The following is a 24,219-nucleotide window of genomic DNA, read 5'->3' as shown; positions in this document are numbered from 1 at the left end:
TGTCTTGTTTTAACTAAACTTAAGTAACAATTAAGCGACTCTGAGTAAGGCAGTTAGAATTAGGGCCTGCGCAGATGAGGGGCATGCTAGGGACTATTGTCCGCGGTGTTTCCGCCGTACAGCCCGTATTATGCTATGCAGTTCTTTTGTGACCCATTTTAGTCCATGGACAGAGTCCCTCGTCTGCGCAAACACACAAGTGCCCGGCTGAGGTCTAGTTCTTGCGCCATGCGCAGACTCCTCGTGTTCAGATTGGACTACTTGTTTTGCGCGCACTACAACTGCAACAGTTGAGGTATTTGAACCAAGTGAGTGACAAGAGTGAAGGGGCATTCTGTCGTCACACCTCGACGCAGTTTCTAATTAGGTGATTAGATTAGCTTTAGGTCGTCATAATGTGAAACTCTGCATCTAAAATAGATTCAGACGTTAGATTAGGTTAACATGTAAGGATTTTAGAATAAATTTAGAAAAATTCCATCTTCGTTTCCTTCAAAAATCCTTCCTTGCTGGCTGCCCCTTACGTAACTCGTTACCACACTAATGTATATAAATAGGTTCCTTTATTTTCAAGTTGATATCTATTTGGGATTCACATTACTAAAACGCTAGAAATTTTAATAATAATTTATTCATTTAAATATATACTCTATCATATAAATCTGTTACGTAATGTACATAGGAGTTAGTGAGGCGAGCCTCGCAAACCGATCCAATATTTTAAAATACAATACAATTAAAATAACATAATAAATTAATTTTTAATATTAATAATACAGCGATTTAACAATTTAGCAATAATTAATATCTTTGGCTAATTAAAGATTCATTTGTGGATGAAAGGATTGTGAGGTTTTCGTTCAATTGACTATTTATTTCTATTTCGTCAATTCATACCAACCCTGTTTAGGTTCATACAAATTGTCAAACCGCGATAATGTTATTAACAAACTCGAACGAGAACCTCGGTTATTATAATTATCAACAATGAATATTTATATATAAATTATTATTCGAAATAAATTGATATTATTATGATATCTAAGATGTACAAACTCTAGTTTCAATACTTTCTCGTATATCACAAAATATCAACAAAAAAAAAAACAAAACAATCACGCCGCAACAAAGTTTTTAACCTTTTTATATTAATATAGCAACACTGACTTACTCCGTCAAAAGCACGAACGCGTTTTATACTCTATGGTGAATGTTTCGCTTATATTATACTTGCAAATTTTTATAATAAAAATTATTGTTCCGTACTTCTGCAATATTTCAGGCAATTTTTTGATAATAAATAAAATAATGTTCTTTTAAAATATTTTTTTGGTACTTTACTTTCGACTTTCGAGGCAATGCAATATAGGGGTTCACACTTCACAGTGGTCACATATTCAATCGTCATTATTTTGTTGACAAGACTGATGAGATTGAATGTGTGAAGTGAACTCACTCCTCTTTGCCAATAATATAGTCCGTAAAAAATGACTCCTCACGCGCCATTTAAACTCTATGGGTCAACTGTCATGTCAAAAGTACATCTTTAAAATAAGGACTAAATTCGAAAAATTATGATTTTTGGAACATTTGACATGAAATTTAAAATGCCGCGTGAGGAGCTAAAATTTATGTATTTTTATTCCTTAGTTAGTAGTTCATGTTTTTGACAGACGAAGCACTCTATGGACGAATGTCGACGCCCGAAAGGCGTTTTTATTATATCACCTATTTTTAGATTCTTTCGTATTTTATACATTTTCTTCAAGGTCATAATTTTTGTTTGAATACATTAGGCTGCATGACGTGCGTCACGTATTAAGTCGGAGACAGACCTAGCGGAAAAACGCGTGCGGACAAAACGCCGCAGTGCTTCCGCGCGGAATTCCACTAGTTGTGCCTCTAGCCTTAACTTGACCTGTGTGCTTGTGTTCACGACGCGCCCCTTGTACTTACAAATATAGCTAACTATATATATATAATATGGTAACATTGATGTTAAATTAACAATCGTTTGAATGTCAGTCAAATAAAACATTTTATGAGATAGGATCACAGAACAAATAATATCTGAACTCAGAGCGTTTGTCCACTCATTCTTATTCGTAAAACGATTCGAAGTGGCCGTCATACAAAATATGTCAAAATACGAATGAGTGCACAAACGCTCTATTTACATTGCTATTACGTCATAACATACGGAAGGGCCTTGCACATGAGGTTGAGTCAAATTTTATTGAATGTTAGCAAGATTAGTGGTAATAGCTAATTATACAGACATATACATGTGACTGAGTTTAGTACTAATTTAATTTGCAGTTGTCATTGTGTTTAGTAAAATTGTACTCCATGATTTTCATAAAATTATATACCATACTAAATATTATGAGCACATATTTACATCGGCCACATTCAACATAATAAGTACTGGATGACGAACGATTGTTTGATATCAGTATGGACACTAGCTGTTGCTCCCGGCTTCGCCCGCGTGTATGTCGACTTCAAGGACTCTTTGATCAGTAGTAGCCTGAACAGTATTTAAATCTGACTAGTATATGTTTTGAAACTGTAAAAGTTTTGTTTCAACCGGCCCAGCAATTTCTTGCATGATGCAACAAAGCGAAAACGATTTCAAAATAAATGGCAACTCCTTTTTTGATAAAACTTTAGTTTAAAAACTATAACAAGTGTAGATGTCGAATCCACAGATACTTTTTATTGATCTTTTTACACAATTTATAGATTTCCTTTAAGCTCAGCAGTGATTTATTCTACAATAAACAAATTATTCAATTACCTTTCATATGTAAAATTAAACAATTTTATCTAAATAAATATATTAATATTCTATTTAAATAAACTATAGTAAAATATTTTACTATTACACACAAGTCTTGACTCCTCTCTCTCGGTGACAAACTTGTCCCATTATTTGACTTATTTTTTCATGTTTATATAAAACTAAAATATTGTTTATTGTAGAATAAAGAACGAATAGTCAGTGACACTGTTTGTTCCGGCGCTTCTTCTGCTTTTACCTTTGGATAAAACTGGCAACGTGTGACACAATTTTATATACTTACATGTTTTTTTCTATGTAAAATATAAATAGACGTAAGAACTAAAATTGTGATGGATGTCAGGTTTGTGTGAAAAGCCGCAATTTTCGAAAACGCAAATTATCCCTCATACACACATACAATGTGGATGATCCCTTAAGTATTTTGCCTGGAAAATGTCCATAGATTTTAAGGTTACCAGAATACAAAAAAAAAACCTATAGTCGGATTTTTTATTAAACAACACGTTTTGACATTAGCTAATGTCAAACTCAGTTGGCGATTTCCCCCCCCCCCCCCCCCCCCGTAGCACTGGAAACGTCAAAAAAAATTGTATAATCAAAAATTAGACTAGATAGATCAAAAATTAGATTAGATAGTAGATAACTTTGTATAAGGATCGAGTCATTACGCACGATCTATGGCGTTGAAATTTGCCTATTTGTTTTTCGCAAGGCATTTTGTGATGCTACATAGTCAGGACATGTTTTCGTAAACTACCCTCGTAATGTAAGGGTTCTACCCCCAAGCCGCCCCCGGCCCGTGCCAGCAGGTTAACTCTCAAAAATTACATGCTTCAAAGAGGTGTTTTAAAGTATCAAATAGTTAGTGCCATAGAATAAGAGCTCTATTTTTACGTTTATTTTTCAGCGTCGTATTTGTGGTCTATACTGTTTTTCTATGTTAGTGACTGCAAAGTTTCGCCACATTCTAAACACAGATGTCTGTTATTCCATAGACTTCTTCCGATTATTAGTTACAGGTTTGTTTTGCACCACTGTCAAAATAAGGAGTGTTATCAGGGTTCATGTTGTATGTGTAGTTTCTTTATTCCATCGTAAGTTCCAAATGCCTGGACAGGGTTGGATCTATGGCTGTTGAATCCTTACACCATCCCGATTGACACTGACTAGAGCCTAGAGTCTAGACGTCTAAAGCCGCCGAAGTGCTCGTCAGCCAGGCCGCCGGCTTTTACTTGTAATATATTTTCACTGTAGATAATTTCGATTGGTGTTAGTTAGTAGGGAGGCACAGTCCAGTGTAATATCACGCACAAGTTTCACTCGTCACTAGCACAACCCCAGGCACGTGTCCGTGACGTCACGCCAGTTGACCACCGTCGCGCGATCACTGACCACTGCCGCGCGGTCAAGTGACGGCGCAGTGCGGCCGTGCGACGGTCAGCGGACACCTTCGCAGCAGACCCACTTCACTTTCACTGGGTTCTGGAAATTACATGTTTTAGGTAAAAAGGAAGCAGTACAAAAATGTATGGCGAATAGGCCTAGTTTATGTATACAACAACATCAATAAATAAAATTATAAATATATGTATGTAACGGTGTATACTGTATCTATATAGATATTAGCGCGGGGCTTACGCACTTTTTGACATTTACGAGTGTACTTCAAAAAAAATTATTTCATAGATAAAAGTTTAACTCCAAACAAACTTCTATTATACGAGATCCTAATTATGAGAGTACTCACACAGCGAGCGCTACGCGCGCGGCACCAGCTCGTAGAACAGCACGTACGCCTCCGCCGACACCACGTCGCGCGGCGCGATCGTCGACACCCTGCAACAACAACTGATGTGAACTGTGCACCGTTATCCGCCACAATGCCCCTGGGACTACCGTACTTCAGATACTTTGCAACACGTGGCGCATTTCGCTTTTACCTGGAGTCATTATACTCGTGCCAGTCGCCAGTGTAGGGATGCTTGCAGTACGCCGTGTAGTGGCCCGAGTACGTCGTGCCTGCAACGTGACAAACATAACTTATAACGGACAGAGTCAAAATCAAATCACTGCGTACGCGCAGCTTATGTTCTAATAAAATATTTAAAAAATTGATTTAAAATTCCTTTAAGTGCTACTTGCAAATAATTTAAGCTTTTTCGGACGAAAGTAACGTTCGCGTTACCTCCATCCGTATTTAAAATGGCCGCCAAATAGAACAGCTGTTTTGAGGTCACCATATTTATCGAGGTGTTTTAAACAAGAAGTTAATATCATTGATCAAAATTGCAAATTTTGACAGATATCTTATAGCTAACATTTCGTTCAGAGTACGCTCACATGCCGCTCATTGCTGCCTGCATCAGCACCAAAATGGCGAAAATCAAGTTGCTTCAAAAACAGGTCGGCAAGCGCAAGTCTAGCGTACTTGTAACAGTAAAACCAGTTAAAAACCAAATATTTCAGAATATTTGAAGGCGTTACATACCTGAGTGGTTGCTGACCGCGTAGAGGTTATATGTTGCATGCGTGGGCGCGGCCGCGAACGGCGACATGTCCAGGCCGTTGAGTGGAAACTCCACCACCACCGACAGCTTCCCGCGGAACCGCTCCGTCGGAGAAAACCTGCAACGAGCCAAATTGTGTACAGTACCCAGCAGTAAATATTACACATCAAGCTTTAGAAAGACAATCGACAGCTATGGGTTCAGAGAATGTCGTTTACCATAATCTAATATGTAAAAAGCGGTTAACTACAAAAAGTACTTTTTCAGTTAACGACTTTTAAAAACTAAGACGGCAGTAATTACTACCGTTATTCCATTTATGTGTAAAGTTATTAGCTTGTATTAGCTTGTACGGGAGCAGTGTGATGTGTAACTGTAGGAACTTCCTCCGAGCTGGTGTCGTGCTCTTCTTGAATCTTGTACATATGTAGTCTTCTGGGTTTAAAACTTGGTCAGTGTGATTCAGGCTTCATAGTGATACTTGTGGTGCCATCTAGTGAGATCGTTGTGAGTAGTTCGTCTTAGATTCATATCGTGTCAGCCTGTGGCCACGAGGGAATATCGCACTTAGCTGTTACCGTTCATATAGGGCAATACACTCACCTCTTCAGATGCAGCACCAGCACCTGCGGGAACTTCTGCACCGTGAACCACTTGAGACACTTGCGCCGCACGCCGCACTTCGAGCACGTCTGAAACACAACACATAGCTCTGGTAATTCATAAGGAATGGTTGGACAGTTCCTGATAACTTCTGTTTTATTATTCACTATAGGCGTACTCTTGACCACGAGCACACCTGATATGAAGTGATGATGTAGCCTAAGATGGACGTGTTTGGCTAGAAGGTGCCTATTCACTCTTGTTTCGTGTAAAGATACTGGGATTATAATTCACAACTTTACTCACAACATTACCAACTTATTAAACACTAGCCCGCGCTTTCGTCCGCGTGGACTACACAAATTTCAAACCCTTATTTTACCCCCTTAGGGGTTCAATTTTCAAAAATTCCTTCTTAGCGGATGCCTACGTCATGAAAGCTATTTGCATGCCAAATTTCAGTCCGATCCGTCCAGTAGTTTCAACTGTGCGTTGATAGACAAGTCAGTCACCTTTTCCTTTTATATATTTAGAGATTTGGCAATGGCTGGTCAGTTATTTGGGCACATCACGCAGCGTGGGAAGCCTACAGAAGCTGATTGATACAGGCAACACTGAGGCTGAGATCTATAGAGTACTTTGACTTTTTTGAGGGCAGAGGGGTGAGGCCGCTCACCAACAACATGGTCTGACCAACTGAAGCAATGTGGCGTATGTGTTTGTGTATGAATAGTGTATGTGTGTATATGTACACGTACCGGTTTCTCATCGCCGTCGAGCTCCTCTTCTTTCACGAAGTGCTGCAAACATTGCTGCAGCTTGAGGTTGCCGGTGCGCGACGGAATCGGCAAGCTGTCAACGCGTTACAGCCATTATTCACCGTACACCAATACACTGTACATAAACTTGGTATTACTGTACACTGTATTTACAGTAATACCAAGCTCATGAACAGTCGAATTTGTTAAGAGATTACAAAGCTGCCTTAACAAAAAGCGGTATCACCGCACTGTAAGGTCTTTATTTTATTCTTTTGTTAGGTTTACCAGCAAAAACCTCGGTGGGCACCCTCAAGACATATTGGCAGGCTGCGACATTTCTTAGAAACATATCTGTGCCCTTCTAGCTTGTACGGGAGCGGTGTGCGGGCTCGACCGTACAAGGGAGATCTCCCACCGAGCGGTTGGCAGTGCTCGGTAACGCCAGCTGGGCCGACGAAACTTGAAACTTCTATATACAGTCCAGATTACAGAAAACTCCGTTAGTGCGAGTACTGTCGGCGGTACATTTGTTCGGGACTACGTCATGAAATGTTATCGATTGAATAGCGCCATCTAGTTGCGATTGTGGCAACCGCCACAAGCTTGATCCAGGGTACACACCTCAACTTTTCAGAGTTATGTGCGATTTAAGCAATCAAATATCACCTGCTTTAACTGTGAAGGAAAACATCGTGAGGAAACCTGCATGTCTGAGAGTTCTCCATAATGTGTGTAAAGTTTACCAATCGGCAGTTGGCCAGCTCACCTGAGGTCCCAGAAAGGGTCGAAGGTGACGCTGTCGTGGTGGCAGTACGTGCAGCGCAGCGTGGACTTGAGCTGGCCGATGAACGTGTCGCCCACGCGGCTGTCCTCCATGCGCACGTAGCGCGACCACGCCTCCGCCGCCTTGGCCGAGTCGCTGCACACCCACACTTCTTGTTACACACTATACACTTGTTCCATACGTTGCCCTTCCATTTTAGTTAGGGCTAATATACATTTTAGTTAGTATACATCATCCATCATACAAATCATACAAAGTACGCAAAAGTTCTACAATATTGACTTCGCCGTCAAATCGATTTGGAGGCTGGAAAGAAGAAAGAAAAGAAAAGACATTTTTGCCAAACCGGCACACACATCACATCTTACAACTAAGAGCTGGTTTTTCCATTATTATAAGAGGCTGCACTGTTAAGCTTCTCGATAACACGGACATCGCCTCGAAAACAAAAGTAATTTTTAAAATTGTTTGATTAGAACATAGAACATTAGAAAGCTGCATTACGAATTAAGTTGTGACAATTTGGTGAAAACATAACTAAAAAAAGATAGTCCGTCCGAAATGTTGGTGTTCCGGGGACATACGGGGAATTTTTAAAGGCACGTTGCAACATACAAATAACTCAGACAATGTTTAAAATGACAACTGTCAAAATTCCCAGGAATCAATATTACTACTCAGACTACAGTAAAACGAAGCTGTATTACCTGAGGCTGTCGTCGATCTCTGTGAGGATGGGCTTGGGCTTGACGGTGATGCGGTTCACGTCCTCGTGCAGGCCCTCCAGCAGGTAGCGCAGGAACTCCTGCAAGCAGTCAGCCGTACACTACTTATTCCATTACGATTTAGCCCTTGACTGCCATCTCTTCCAGGGTTGATCTTCAAAGGCAAAATAGCCAGAAAATAGACACCTGGCCGTCAAAGAAGGAAGAATTTCGAATGGATATAAAGAAGGTGGACCCGATATAAGTATCTCTCTTGAAACTCGGAAACTCGGAAAAGTTTTTTCCAGAGCTTCAGTTAGTCTTTGGCACCGCGCGATGTAGTGGGTGTCTGGGGTGGGTGGGGTGGGTGGGGTGTGTGGCATACCTGCGCGTCCTGCTGGCTGTAGCCCATGAAGCGCGGCGCGAACCGCTGCACCTGCGCCTTGAGCGCCGTGGTGTTGACGACGGAGTCCCGCTCGCCGCCGCGCCACAGCTCCTTCACCACGCTCGCGAACGCTGCAACACGCATGCTGCCTGCTGCCTTCACCGATCCAAGCGATAGCTCGTCGGTGGGTGTCGATCGATGCCATTGGCCATTGACAGCAAGGGAGAGGCTCTGGCGGTTAGCCTGGATATCGCAAAAGCCTTTGACAGGGTTTGGCATGGGGCAGTTCTATCGAAGCTACCATGCTACGGACTGCCCGTGAAGCTGTGTATTTGGGTCGTCAGCTTTCTTGTTTGACGCAGCATCGCATCCGACGGTTTTTGCTCCCAACTTGCCCATCAATGCTGGCGTCCCACAGGGCTCAGTGTTATCACCCACACTGTTCATCCTGCATATCAATGACATGTTGCATGACAGCAATATCCATTGCTATGCGGATGACAGTACGGGTGATGCCATCTACAAAGATCGTGGAAGTAATGTTCAACCTCCAAAATCATCAACGCCAGTATGGATCGGTAACAATTTGGTCGGTACCTTTGATGAGAGCGCCCTTCATGCACGAGAGCGTGGTGTTGACATCGGCCGTGTACTTGTCGTCGGCGAGGTACTCCAGCAGCGGCCGCGTGTTGGACAGGCACTGGATGACGCTGTTCATGAAGCAGGTGTTGCCGATGTTGCGCAGGCCATTCAGACCTGCCGACACAACACGTGAGCTCACTATACGGTAATCACTAACATAGCATATACACTGAGGCGATGCGCTTGGATGTTTGCGGAAGACCCAGTTTTAAAGAGTGTCTTCATGGTCTTAGGGACAGAAGAATACAGGAAACACTAACGGTGAAATTAAATGGCCGAGGTGCCCACGATTCTACATAACGTGTGCAGCAGATAAATGTGTTACGTGTAGATACATGTACCCGTAGTACAAGATTTTACGTCTCACCAAACGAAACCAAATTCGAGAGTCGAAATAATTCCGCGTTACAGTAAAATGGACCTAAACAGCTTTGAATTGAAGTCAAATATTCAATGCCACTGATTTTAATTTCGCAATGTTTCCGCTTGGAGCGCTGGCTGTAGAAGTGTAGACAAACTTGAGCTTTAAAACAAGGCATTTAAGATCCAGTTTACTGTAACGGGGAAGTATTTCGACTCTCGCATTTGGTTTGGTTTGGTGAGACGTAAAATCTTGTACTACGGGTACAGATGTTGACGGCTTTGGTATACGGAAAAACTCAAGCGTCGAGTTTATGATTATACCTGAATTTGTAAATATGTAACTATTAGGACGGGACGGGAACTACTATTAGATGACTCGAGAACGGAGGAGACAGGATGTTTTAGTTATTCAATAGTAGTTCAAGAAATCCTCCCGTCCCGTCCCGCAAACGTTACGTATGCAATGATCACCACCACTAAAATTTCACCGTGTACCGTGTGTGTTTTGATGTGATCAAATTTGAACGTACCGCTTGCATGCGAGTGTTTCTCGGTCGTCCGCTCCCCGAGTTCAGTCCGCTCCGAGCTGCGCCGGAGTCCGCTCGGCCCGCTCTTGCCGCCGGCCAACTCCTACAAACAATCCACTACATCACAACCATATGTTTCATCATTTGCAGCTCTATATTCAAAATTAATTGACGCAAGCGTTTGACACTATCAGTTATACAAAAATATTTATTTATTTAAAAAAAAACGATTTGACTATTCTATATCCAACGCAACTTTGCTAAATTGAAGTAAAAAAAAAGCAGTAAGAAAAATTAAAAAAATCCTACAGATATTTTTGGAGTTGCTCAGGGGGATAGTTTGGGACATCTTTAACTTCTCTTCTATATAATTTATATTATAATATATGCGCTAAAGTTATTTAAACTTAGGACTTATAAAACCACGTCTTATTTTTAAAAAAAACATCAGACGCTGTCGATTAAAAGTTAAAAATACTGGTATGTTTGCTCATGCGTTTAGTTAAATTACTAGAAATAATAGTGAATGGTTAATTAATGACGTCAAATTATAATCTAAATTAACAGGAAATACTCAACAAAACGGCATGCATCTACGAGTTCTAAATCAGACAAAAACACGAAAATATAGCGTAATGAATGACGTACGGAAATCATAGGGGATACATTAATGTTGAAGGCACTCAAATTATATATTAACTCTAACTCTTATAGATAGTGTTGGCAACAAAATAACCTTATAGGAATACTATCTGTCCCGGCTTACTCACGTGTGTAGTCGATGTTAGCCCGACTAGTTTCGAACCCATCCGGGGTCCTTTTTCAAGGGAGTCCGTCCGTCCGTCCGTCCGTCGAAACTAGTCGGGCTAACATCGACTACACACGTGAGTAAGCCGGGACAGATAGTATTTATAATGGAAATCACTCACGGTAGTTTAAACGCTAAAATAACCTTATAGGAAGTTAATATTTTTCAGAGTTTAAACTTTAAATACGAACCTGAAGAAATATGCTTCAGGGAAAAACTAATTTCAACCGCATAAGCATACACAAAATTATTTCGAACCATTTTGAAAACTAAAATACTCAAGGCAGCAATTTACAAACGTGACAACCGCCCACCAAGCAAGCACACAATAATAACACTTCATACAACGTAACAAGAGCGGGTATTGCGTGTGTTACCATTCGTGTGAACGTCACCGCAGAAAGTTGAACGGATCGCCTAGACGACATTCGCGCGCCTGCCGCGCCCCCTGGCGGATGCGTTCACAACTTTACATACAGTATTCGTTATAATAAATTCAATGATACAGATGATACTGCAATGGATATGATTCATGTTTCACTATATTGGAAAGAATTCACGAAAATGGATGAAATTAATGTATTTTTTTTTAAATTCATGAATACAAGATGTACACTAATATTATAATAGCGAACGTCTAACTGTCTGTCTGGTAGATTTTTGGCGGGTACAGATTACAGAAATAACTAACATCCCGGCTCGGCCTACAGGCTTCTTTCGTCTCGAAAAATCAAAGTGTTCCCATGGGATCATTAAATGTCCATTCAGTTAACCAAATGGGCCTTTAAACATTTCGTAAATTCGATACCGGCTCCTTTTTGTCCGGTAAAAGTCAACGGGTTCGGGGGCATCATCTCGTAATAAATAAATGAAAATTAAGCATTTTAAGTTGACAGATGACGTTCAAATGACAGTTCCTGTGTTTTTCAAAAGAAATGGAGTTGGCGATGGCGCATCTTTAGTTTGGATACGATGACGACTGCTTATACAAATACTAGAAACAATATACAGTCGGCGAGTGTACACATGATGGAAGAGCGTGGATTACACTCGCCCTAGCAACGCGCGGAACTGCATTTCATTCACACAAGGCTTCATATCGAAATTTCAATTGAAAAGACCAACCACCGAGTTTATTAAGGTGACGCAGGACGCTCGACCGAAATTGGCAGCGCACGTGGGTAACATGTTTGCTTTTCACTTGACATTGTATGAGAAAGTTGAGAGGCACGATGATTTTCACCGAAATCAAGCGCGCGAAAAGGGTTCAGGAAAAGTATTTTTGAGAAAAAACTGCTGAATTTATGTTTGCAAAGTAAAATTATTTCAACTAATGAATAAATAAACTACGTCTAATGATAAATTGTTTTAGAATTTTCTTATCCCTAATCTTATTTATTTACGCCCAAAGTTGTCATTAATTTAGTGTTAAAATAGGAATCTTTTGAGCCTCGTAACTTTTAAATCAATATTTTTTTCAATGTTTTATATATCAATAAACCTAGATAATGACGAGATAAATCGATATAAGTCTTAGTTTTGTGCGTACAATATCGAATATTGTTGTAATTTCCCTCCTACGTTTGTATAAAGAAAGCACCGAACTGAGTCCCCTTAATGATTCTTTTTGGGAGTTAGAGCATCGCAAACCAGTGAACTTGATGATTTAAAACTACGAAAGCTTTTTATAAAAGTTTTTTGAATAAAAAACATATATATTCTATTGCAATCGATATTCAAGGCTTCGAGACAGTTATAAGTATCCACGTCACGAATATTTGCGTCATATCTCTGCACGTCTCTAACTACCCGCAAACACGCAAACGGGGCGTATTTCGTGAAGCCACTAAGTTTTAGTATATTTCTTTGTATTATAGCCGAATTTCAGTAGTAGCAAGGGATGAGAATATTGTAATAACTTAGATTATTGATAAAAAATTAAAGACTTTTGTGAAAGTGTCACATGTTCTTGAACCGGTAAAGTTAAAATTGAAAGCGGGTAAAAAGGGTACTATACACCCCGAGTCTCGAACGAAATGATATAATTTTGACGGATTCAAAATGCGTTTAATGTTACACAGCTGACATATTCATACTTTTTTAACTTTTCCAAATGATATGTGTGTAAATTATGTGATATGTAAATGGGGAGATCCGTAGGAGAACCAGAGTAACCGACATAGTTCAACGGGTTCCCAAGCTAAAGTGGCAATGGGCAGGGCACATAGTTTAAGAAACCGATAGACGTTGTTGGGGTCCCAATGTGCTATATTGGCGCCCTCGTACTGGAAAGATCTCCCACTACACGGATCGACGACATCAAACAAGTCTGTGGGAGCCGCTGGATAGCGGTGGCGCAAGACTGTGGTGTGTGGAAGTCCCTATGTCTAGCAATGGACGTCTATCGGTTGATGATGATGATGATGTAGTGTTCGGAGTTCGGACCTGATAGTGCTCCCCATACGTGAGGCGGGGCGGACGGGGCGGACGAGGCGGACGCGGCGCGAGCCGGCCGCCACACCTCATGCCGCAGCGCGGACAGCACGCCCGTGGCCACGCACGCCAGCACCGCCAGCTCCAGGTACCAGAGCATACACCCGCCACCTGCCTCCAGTCTACCGCACCGAGACACGCGTGGCTAGCCCTCCAACTTCAGGAGCTGCTCACTTTCCTCAATCTCCAAACAATAGCAGCTCTAAATCGTCGTCGGTAGTGATACCAGCTGAACGGGTGGCTTTGCAAGTGAATTTCTCTCTAACTAGCTTCGTAGCAATCACACCAAACACGTGACAGTAAGATCTCCAATTTGAGGAGTTTGTAACCTTCCACAATCTCGAAACTTGTGGCAGCTCTAATCGGGTGAACTCTTGGCTTTAGAGGTGAATTTGTCCCAAACTTGTCCAAATCTGGAATCCAAGTTCAACGTTCAGCTTCGTTACGCTACAGCCAGCTCCAACTTCAACAACTGGTCACCTTCCACAACTTACGGGAATAACAGCTGTAGATCTTGAACTTTAAGCACTGGCTTTCACGAATGTATTCTTGACACTCGACGAAATGAGAGCTTGAAATAAATCGTCAACTCAAAGTATTAAATACAAGAAATGAACCAAAACTTTCTCAACTTGTGAAACTAGGAGCTCGTCAACGAGTGTTACAACTTCTCTCAAAGTGTAGATGTTCAACTCCAAGTATCGGCAAACTTCCACGAATCAACCCTCGGGTTCGTTACAACCACCGCTTCGTTGTACTGTTTGCTGTTTGCAGCACTTAGCACCAAGTGTGTAGAAGTAAACAGTAGTCAGTTTTTCATGACTTGATCTAGTATGTTTGTGTAAATGAAGCAGTCTATTTCTTACACTCATCAATAAAGTTTGATTATTTAACAGATTTGATATGTTCGACTATTAAGGGGAATGGTTTCAGCTCGTTTCAAAATCAATGTTATATGATTGTTTATAAGTTATAGACAACAATTTTCATCTTCAAAGGTATTTCCGAAACGAATTTAGAACTAAAACTATACCGTGAGGTAGTGTGGAAACAGTAACCAGTGAAAATATCAATTGAAAGCACGTGGGTGACGGCATCCATGAAACAATTATGAAACTCCTCCAATGACGTCACAGATAACAACTGTTACATAAATGTGACGATTTCTGATATATGGGTTCGCTCTCGGTAAACTGAGATTTTGATCAAACTATAACTACATTCAGTCAAAAAATCGCGATTATCAAGAAAGATAAGTTAACGCTCAGCACAAATGTTTATTTTATCTCGAAAAACGCATTTCAATTTGAATTATATTTCAGTTTTATCACTGTCTCTTTCAATTCCATGGACCGCACACGCATAGCGTCCCAAAATGATCCTTATTCCCTTCGCCGTAAGACTCCACTCTCAATTTTCATTGGCACATGACTAGAGTTTATAAACAGTCAAGGTCACTCTCGGTAGACAACAAATTTCAAGTCCACAGTTCAATTAAAAAACCTGAAGAACCGCGACAAGTAAAATACCTAGCGCACCGAACGCGACGCGTAAAAGAAGCTGATTACGTAAATTGACGTTTAAAAAGCGCGCGTGTAAATCCAAGATGGGCGGCTATGGCGGTTCGAGAATTAGGTGATTCCCGCGGGGAAATGCATTTCGCGCGAATTTCTCGTGACGTCATTAAGCGGCCATTGCGATCGCCCAGCGTGGACTGGGCGCCGCCGACTGGGCTAAGCTAAATATCGCTGCCAAGTTTCACAATCGAACTTAGTAACTAGCGACCCGCCCCGGCTTCACTCGGGTGAAATGTAGATACTAGTATGGTTATTTTATAATATTTCAAAAGAATACAGCAGCATTTGCAATGAAAGCTCTCAGTATGCTTGCCTTCTTCCGACATCTTGAGTAATTACCGTCGTATTTCAACAAATTAATAGAAAACAATATTAAACTATACATATAAACCTTCCTCTTGAATCACTCTATCTATTGATGAAAACCGTATTAAAATCCGTTGCTTAGTTTAAAAGATCTAAAGAACGTACATAGGGACAGACGGCGGGAAGCGACTTTGTTTTATACTATGTAGAGATCTTAGAGCTAAGTTGTTCAGGTGAGTGATTCGCTAACAACGATAAATGATATCCACCGCTCATTTGACATTTATTATTAATCCATTGAAGGTTTTCTACTAAACTTCATTTTGATATCACTCGGTAAAGCAGCAATGCAGAACTAACCAATGTCAAGTGAGCTCGGTGGCTATCATTCATCGTTGAACACTGAGATAGCGAAGGTGGCGTGGCTCGCGCGGCGCACACGTGCCGTGCAACCAAGGTTCCATCCGTCAAGTGCAAGGTGTAACAACATTAAGGCTTGTATGGTTTCCTCTCAGCAATGCGGTATTTATAACGACTGCATCACTTATAAGACAACATTCGAGAAACCATAGAAGGCAGCGCAGGAATGCACTACCCTGGAAGTAGCCAAACGCACGAGTATGACAGGTATTGCCTCTTACCCAACGGTTTTTTCTAAATTTCCCAGACGAATTAGCGAATCCTCTCGGTTGAGAGCGTATTGTGGCGTGCATAGGTGCTTTAACCGAATGGATTTCTAACAATGAATCCTTAATCTTTCTCCCTTCATCCTAAATCCATTCCAAATCCTGTAGAAAGTTTCTTGTTATCGATTCGAATTGATTCCACCCATATGTTTACAGTTAAACTTTGGATGAAAGTTCCAACTTAACTTTAGAATTTTGATTGAATACAGATTCACAATAAGAAATGATCAGCTTCTTCTCCGGATATTAAACAAAATGTTTATAAAAATTGTGTTTACATAATAATTATTGTTAAAATAACATCAAAAAATTTTTGGCAGACTGACGTATAATTTAACAAAACGTCACAACAAAATCAAAAGTTACAAAAAAGGTTTTCTTCCTTGGTTCCAGGCCAAGAAACATTACTTTGAAATTAAATGTCACTTGTCAATGTTGGCAGCACTTGGCGACGCAAGATGGCGACGACGCAAACGTCAAGTTGTCCACGTGGCGCAGTGGTCGCCGGTCGACATTTCCCGCGTATTTTATTTCGGGACATTACATTTAGCGCGTATATTAATAGATTCGGAATCTATTCGTCATGCGGGCCTTCTCCGCATGATGATTATTTTTTTATCACATTTTTGCCAGCTTTGACCCAGAAAGCGAAAAAAAGACTGGTTCAAAGTATAAGTACATCTTTTATGTAGGTAAACTCCATTTTTGGTCAAGTCAAGGGACATGGGCGCAATGCCCACTTCTAACAATACCCATAATATTGTCGCAGCATTGAGTAAAGGAAGGAAACGGTTTTTTAAAGGATGTCGTGCCTCAGAGCGCGCGTTGATGTCTTTCGAGTTCACATAACTTTGACCGTGACCTACCTACAGTTTTTTCGCAGCCTTAAAATTTATATTCTGATCATCAGGTTACGGTCAGTCAGTCAGGTAAACTCATCTCAATGTGTAAGTATACGAAAATCAATAGGAACTTCTTTGTATTTGTAACTACAAAGAAAAAAAATCCCAAAAAATCCGTTTTAAAATTAGAAGACAGGGATGACAGACAAAAATTTGAACGTACACTCTCCCATAGGTGTGTAGTTGTGTACTATGAGTCACGCACACAAATACACGAGCGCCCTCATTATAAATGCCAATGAACTTTTGGTTTCTTTTCTCAGACAACTATAGATTTTGCTAGCCTTAATATTTAATTAATGTAGTTTAGCATCCACATCAAAGATGCGTGTGCTTGTCCTCAAATCGTCACCGCAGAACCGCGTTTGTCTCTTTGAAAGTGCTTTCTAAAGTTTTAAAAAGAAGAACGATACGACAAACTGGGCAAATATTTCCAAATTTGTTTGTAAACAAATTTCGTAAAAATTTATAGAGATAGCCAGTGAGTGCCATACGTTCGTTATTTTATAAAAGCTGAAAGTCTCTCTGCGTATTGTCCCCAACACTGGGAGGAATGTTTGTTTGGATGAAGTTTGGATTATGGTGGCTTTGGGAGATAACAGGTGATAAAGGTGATTACTGGTGGAAGGATTTTTAATACTATTCTGAAGAAAATATAAAAAACATACGACATACATACTTTGATGTAAGATTAGATATTTTTCACCTTTATTACCTGTTATCTCTCAAAGCCACAATTATCCAAAAATCATCCAAACAAACATTCCTCCCAGTGTTGGGGACAGTACGCAAATAAACTTTCAGCTTTTATAAATTACTGACACGCGCTGACTCTTTGTCCAATAGTATAGTGCATACATTTTGAGAACTCACTCGCTATATTTGCTCTATATGTCAACTGTCACGTAAAAAGTACGATTTTAGTTAATCTAAGGGTACACCCTAAACAGTACTTTCGACATCACAGACCAAATAATATCATGGCGAGTGCGTTTTTAAAATGTATGCATTTATGTATAGAGAATTGGTTTATTTTGTTGCCAACAACTTATCACAGTAGTACGGTATCCGAAATGTGTGCCTTCAAGTAAAGTTGAAAAAATGATCACTTACCGATTTGATATAGTCATAGTCCTTTAGGTCGAGCATCTTTCTGCGAGACGACGGCGTCTCCGGACTGGAGTCTTCCGTGGAGCCGCTGATGGTGCTCTCTGTGCTGGTCTCCATGGACTTGACGCCGTCGTCCTTCGCTTCCGTCTCGTTACTCTCAGTTCTCTTCTTCAGGAAGTTCTCGTGTTCGAAGGTCTTGTTCTCGAAGCCCGTGCCGCTGGGAGACTCCACCTCGTTGTCGAGCACCGAACGCTCCTCCTCGGAATCGATATACTTAAGAGATTTCTTAGCTTCTTTATTCTTCGCCGGTTTGTCGTTGATCACATCGTTAGTTTTTTTAGGCGTAGCCCCGGAAGCGATCGGTTGCGATATTTGTATGTACGAAGCGAAATTGGTCGTGTGCTTCGGCGTTTTGCTCTGCTTCTCTATATCACTCTTCAGATCTTTCATTTTGATTTCGGGACTGTTGCGGATCTTTTTACGTTCCGCGTAATCTAAATCACCGTTCTCCACTTGGATGACGGTGGATTTTTCTAGAATTTTTCCTATAGGGTTGTTAGGGTCCAACTGATTTTTAATACTAGCTAATCGTTCGGATGGATGCTTGGCGGGGAGGGACGCGGACATCGCGTCGGTCCTGTCCGCGGAGGGCTTGGCGAGGGACACCGGTTCGGATGTAGTCTTGCTGATGGTGAGGTCGGAGTTGGAGCTGGAGCGGGAGCCGGGCGAGCCCTCCCAGCGGTGGGCGACGCCGTTCTTCTCGAGGTACGGCAAGTGCACCGGCACCGGCTGGTCGTCCTTGGCGCGTATCTTGGTGTAGCCGACCGTGCCGTTCTCGCAATCTTTGAGCTGGCTGAGGTATTGCTCTAGAATTTTGGCGGGGTAGCGGGAATCGTTCGCCGGGAGCTTGGTCACCGTCATCTTGGGGTCGAAGCGCTTTCGGATCTCGGACACGGAGGGCACCTCGTTGCCGTTCGTGTCGCGAGCGCCGTTGGACAGCGAGTGACGCTTGCTGGAGCTCGGCGAGGACGAACACTCCTTGTTTCTGCCTTCCGGTCTCTGGTTGTGTTGAAAATTTACACTTAGCGAGAATGGAAATTTCATGGGAGTAGCGCGATGTGTGTGTTAGTTCTAACAGATCCGCACATGCGCAGACCGCGAGGGTCTCGGCTGCCACTACGATGAAGGGAACCGAGCGAAAGACGAGCGGTTTCAAAAGTTAACGCTTAAGGACTCCGACAACTTGCAGAGATCCCACCGTATCCCGTGGTACCAGGGGCAATATTTCTATCATCGATCACTACCCGGCCTGAACTGTTTTAAAAATCTCCAGCGCTATGTTTGTCTCACAAAATAAGTTCAAATAATATTTTAGATAGAAACGAGAATGCAATGGTATCCTACTGAAAGCGAAAGCATAGATTCAAACATCGATAGCTGCCGTAGCGACGTCAAATAAGAGTTCTTCGTCCGTAGAGGGTTATGGTTTTAGAAAGAAAGCGTTAACTTTTGAAAGTATTTACATGGGCTTTCGGGCGGCACGTGAATCTATGGGAAGCTGTTGGATGGCTCAGTGCGATGGTTAAGAACATGAACACACAGCACACGCGCACACGGCTTGGCTTACCCGCGGGATCTACGTCACTGCATCTTCTAATGCCTCAAATACAGGAGGCATTTTCTGCACTTCGTAAATTACGTTCTCTACCTCCAACTAGCTTTACTCTAAATTATTTAAATTAATCCTTACTTTTATAAAAAAAAATTACGCATTGTTTAATATGTGGCTTACATATATTTTTGTCATATTATAATATGTATTAGTAAAACTCAGAACTCATAATACAGGGCTCACAAACATTTAACTAATAATTTGATGATAAATACGTTTAACGTGTATTGACCTCTCATCGAATTTGCCTTTGGGCCAAAACCTTGGACTTTAGATCGTAATAGGTAAGTAAATATATTTTATTTAGAAGACAATTTTTAAATCAGGTTTTATTGACTTAAGTACCTACATAAACAGTGCAAGGTTTTTTATAAAAAAAAATATTTCTTTCGCATTTGCATATAAGAATATTATAAGGGCAAAATAATTAAAAAGTAAAATAGTGTAGAAAATAGAAACCTAGCAATGAAAAATGCGATCCCGCGAATAAACAAGCCTGATTGGACGCATTATATGTGAATTTCACCGAAATCGTTATGGTAACGCCATATATAACAGTTCATATCCCATGTATAAAGGAGTTGAACTACCCTCAACAAACAACTAATAGTTTACTTTCTTATTTACAGCAAAAGAGTTTGTTTCTTTGGCTCAATAGCAATATAGTCCGCGACAGGTTGAGATGGTAATCGGGGTATGAGACGCCTCGTGCACCCGCATGTCACCTGCGCTCGCCCACCTCGACCTGTCGCGTACTAAGCAGCTAATCCCAATTCGATAAGAATGTAATTAAAAAAACTCTAATAATAATTGCTAAAACCAACATATTAAAAATGAAAAACAGATGGCGTTACCATAAGATTCCCATCAACAGCGCGATGCCATTGACGAGTTACCTCGGCGATGGTGGCGGCGGAGAGGCGCGCGCGCCGCGGCCGGCAGTCGGCCGCGGGCGGCCGCCCGATGTCGTTGGATATGGACTTGGACCTGGAGATCTCCCCGTAGCTGTTGTTCTGCGCCTGCGCCTGCGCCTGCTGCTGGATCCTCTGCGTCATCGGCACGTAGTTGGCGGGCGAGTACTTGTTGTAGAAGTCCACAGTGGACATGGCCAACGCTGCCGTGCTCAGCACGTTCCTCTTGCCCCTGTTCAAGTCGGAAGTTCTGGAACTTTCGCTCCTCGTTGTGGAGACATCTCGCGATCTGGACTCGCTTCTGTCGGAGCGGTATCTGCTGGAGATGCCGCTGTCGGAGTCGCCCCCGCTCGGCGCCCGGGAGCTCCGGCTGTACTCCACGAGGGACGTCTTCCTCTCCCTCTTGCCGTCCACGTCGCTGTACCTGGTCCTGTACTCCGTGGTGCGGTCGCCATGGCTGCTCCTCACGGTGGAGGTGACGTAGGTGCCGCCGCTGTTCCTGTAGTACGGCTTGTCGATGCTGGAGGAGGCGGCGAGCGTGGAGCGGTAGGAGCCGGAGAGCGCGGAGGTGGCGGGGGTGTACCGGGAGGGCGACACGACGGGCATTGTGTTTGGTGTGTTAGTGTGGTTTGAGTCTGGACGGGCGCCTGCTTTGCATCTTTAAGTTATTACCTGCAACAAATGAACACATTCTCAGGGCTTTAGTTCAGTCTGGACGATTATCTGAATATATCTAATTAGTTAAGTCACAGTTATTATGCAACTAGATGATTCCGCGACTTCGTCCACGTGGATTTAGTTTTTGAAAATCCTGTGGGAGGTCTTTGAGTTTCCAGGATAACAGTAAGCCTATGTCCATCTCCAGAATGTAACCTAACTCTGTACCAAATTTCATCAAAATCGGTTGAACTGTTGGGTTGTGAAAAGCTAGCAGACAGACAGACAAACACACTTTCACATTGATAAGGCACATTGGCAAGTTTGCATTGACAATTTTCTAAGTGACAAGGTTGCATGGAAACTGTCGGCCTTGCAGCCCAGACGGTAGTGTAATAGTTACATTGCTTATGCATTGCATATTTACATACTGTAACATTTTAGTTTTAATAAAACAAGCAGCTGCCGAGTTTCTTGCTGGCTCTTCTCAGTAGAATCTCCTTCGCAAACCGGTGGTAGATTTTTGACATAATATCGTCTGTCATAGTATTAGATGTCCTATGTGAAATAAATATTTCTTTTTTAGGGTTCCATACCTCAAAAAGAAAAATGAACCGTTAAAGGATCACTTCGTTGTCTATCTGTCTGTCATGTCTGTCAAGAAACCTATAGGGTATTTCCTGTTGACCTAGAAATATGAAATTTGGCATCTATAGGCCTTATAGCAGACATAAGGGCAAAAAACTGTAAACCGTGAATTTGTGATTACATTTATATATATAAATGGTGAACAAATAATTAGTATTTTCAACTTTTAAAGAAAGGTTACTATACCAAGTGGGGTTTCATATGAAAGGGTTTTACCTGTACATTCTAAAACAGATTCTTATTAAATTTTATGCACAATAGTATTCGATTTATCGTGCATAATGTCGAAAAAATACAACTGCAGTCTGGAACCCTCATGGCATTGCAAAAATACAACTGTAGTATGGAATCCTCATGGCATTGCAAAAATACAACTGTAGTATGGAACCCTCATGGCATTGCAAAAATACAACTGCAGTCTGGAACCCTCATGGCATTGCAAAAATACAACTGTAGTATGGAACCCTCATGGCATTGCAAAAATACAACTGTAGTATGGAACCCTCATGGCATTGCAAAAATACAACTGTAGTATGGAACCCTCATGGCATTGCAAAAATATTAATGCTACATTATTTTTATCTTTATCTTAAAACCAAAACAATTTTAGCGCATAATTACAGCATATTTTGTAATTTATTTATTTCCTATACTTAAATATAAAGTACATGACATTATTTCTGCTACATGAACTAACATAATTGTAGTCTTCAGTTAGTGCAGAGGCAGAGTGGAGTGTCAATTATATATGTACGTAGAAGTTACTTATTGGTATTTCATTTACATAATGTAAGATTGATTACCAATACATTAACAGTAGTTTTTGCACGGCTGTATTTCACAACAATATACCCACATAGCAGTTAGACTGTAGGTGATATTTTAACTACCTATGTTACTAACTATGATGATATAGAAATACACGAGTTGTTATTCTAAGGAAATACATTATTATAGATATTGTTTTTCTTCTGTGTTTGTTTTGTCATCTTGAGTATGAACATTTTGGCTGTAAACATTGCAATGTATCACATGGTCTGGTTTATACATTTTGGACCTGTGGACAAATGCTGCAACAAATGACATAATGGTATGTTTGTGATGGCGATTATTGAAAGCTGTAGACTGTAGCCAGTCAAGGTCGCGGCCTCGCATTGATCCTCTCGTCTCGCGGGACGATATCGCTCCAGCGTGCAGCTGGGTGCGTAGTTTTCGATTTTGTCTTGAATTTATTTTGATACGATCTGTAACTTGACACCGTGGGCCGAAGGCCGCGCTGACATCGACTAACGAGAATTATGCACCCAATTACCACTTTCACACGACTCACCCGATCTCTCGCCCGCTAAATCACCAAAATACAACCCAAAATACACTCCTTGTTTTATTTTTAGCGTATCCAAATAAGATTTTGCGTGACACACGACCGCTCGCCACGGAACACTTTTAATTCAATTTTTCCAATAAACGATGGGCTGCGACGTAATTCTAATCGATCGTATGCATTAGCGACGAACGAATTATGCGATACTCACGAATATTAAGGATTTTTCGTAACCAAAGCAACTGTTTTCAACAATAAAACGTTCCCACTGTTCTCGATACGAACTAATTTATTTTAAAACCACTCGCGTCGTTCACTGTGCCACTTACTCGTATGTGAAATAGCTTAGAGAAAATTGGAGCGTAAACTTCGAATAATGTTTTTCTTTGAGCTCTCATGTAATTTTAGAAGGCTCAAGGCTCCGTCGCTCATTTGTGTGACGTCACTCGAATTGTTGGCAATCCTATTTTTGTACGATTTCCGTCACGAATTCTTCAAGGATTTTAGTCCTTCTTGCGTTACAATAAAGTTTATAGTATCGTTCGTGACAGTTAAAATAGACTTTTGTGTCTAGTGTTGCCATAAAATTACGATTTTTGTCCTGCTTCCACAAACCACAGAGCCACAGAAGTTTTGAACAATGCGTGACGTAATCGTATGACTCATCGGTCAGCTGAGAGGTGTTAAGAGTTCTAAAATTTAATTAATTTAATTATCATAAAATGAAAGTATAATTTTTTATTACGTATTTACGTTAAATAAATAATAATAATTTTATTTCCACACAATTATTAAGATTTTTATGAACCGTTAGTTCTGTTGAATGAGTTTAACTTTTCGACGCAAGATAGCGTAAATAATATTTTGCCTCTTCTTGTCAATAGATGGCACTGCTTGTATATTATTTTCATGATTATTTTTATTTTATTTAGTAATTTTTCAGCGATATACATAGAGACCTTATGGTAGAGAGTGGAAGACTCAAGACGTTCATTCTATAATATCATGGTACTGGTACCTACCTACTTTATGAATCCGCTTCT

General features: G+C 41.0%; 1 protein-coding gene across 3 annotated transcripts; it reads right to left on the bottom strand.

Annotated features, from left to right (window-relative positions):
* Nucleotides 1-614: 614 nt before the first annotated feature.
* On the bottom strand, nucleotides 615-23,754 carry LOC117985498 (uncharacterized). 3 transcript variants are annotated; one of them, XM_069500830.1, is made up of 14 exons: nucleotides 23,183-23,754; nucleotides 20,533-21,219; nucleotides 17,968-19,023; nucleotides 10,086-10,185; nucleotides 9,148-9,306; nucleotides 8,551-8,681; nucleotides 8,169-8,266; nucleotides 7,444-7,596; nucleotides 6,675-6,768; nucleotides 5,917-6,005; nucleotides 5,295-5,431; nucleotides 4,747-4,825; nucleotides 4,545-4,642; nucleotides 615-4,285 (listed from the first exon to the last, which is right to left on the bottom strand). In XM_069500830.1, the coding sequence occupies exons 2-13, from the start codon at nucleotides 21,151-21,153 to the stop codon at nucleotides 4,564-4,566; spliced, it is 2,796 nt and encodes a 931-aa protein (XP_069356931.1). In that variant the 5' UTR covers nucleotides 21,154-21,219; nucleotides 23,183-23,754; the 3' UTR covers nucleotides 615-4,285; nucleotides 4,545-4,563. The 3 variants fall into 3 exon arrangements, with proteins under 3 accessions (XP_069356931.1, XP_069356929.1, XP_069356930.1); XM_069500828.1 differs by having other exon boundaries at nucleotides 615-4,288; nucleotides 4,554-4,642; XM_069500829.1 differs by lacking the exon at nucleotides 23,183-23,754 and adding an exon at nucleotides 22,069-22,428 and having other exon boundaries at nucleotides 615-4,288; nucleotides 4,554-4,642.
* Between the last annotated feature and the right edge of the window lie 465 nt (nucleotides 23,755-24,219).

The sequence above is a fragment of the Maniola hyperantus genome, chromosome 9, assembly GCF_902806685.2.
Source record: "Maniola hyperantus chromosome 9, iAphHyp1.2, whole genome shotgun sequence".
In the NCBI taxonomy this organism is placed as follows: Eukaryota; Metazoa; Arthropoda; class Insecta; order Lepidoptera; family Nymphalidae; genus Maniola; species Maniola hyperantus.
The sequence above is the reverse complement of the archived record's forward strand: the minus strand, read 5'-3'. Positions and strand labels throughout refer to the sequence as shown.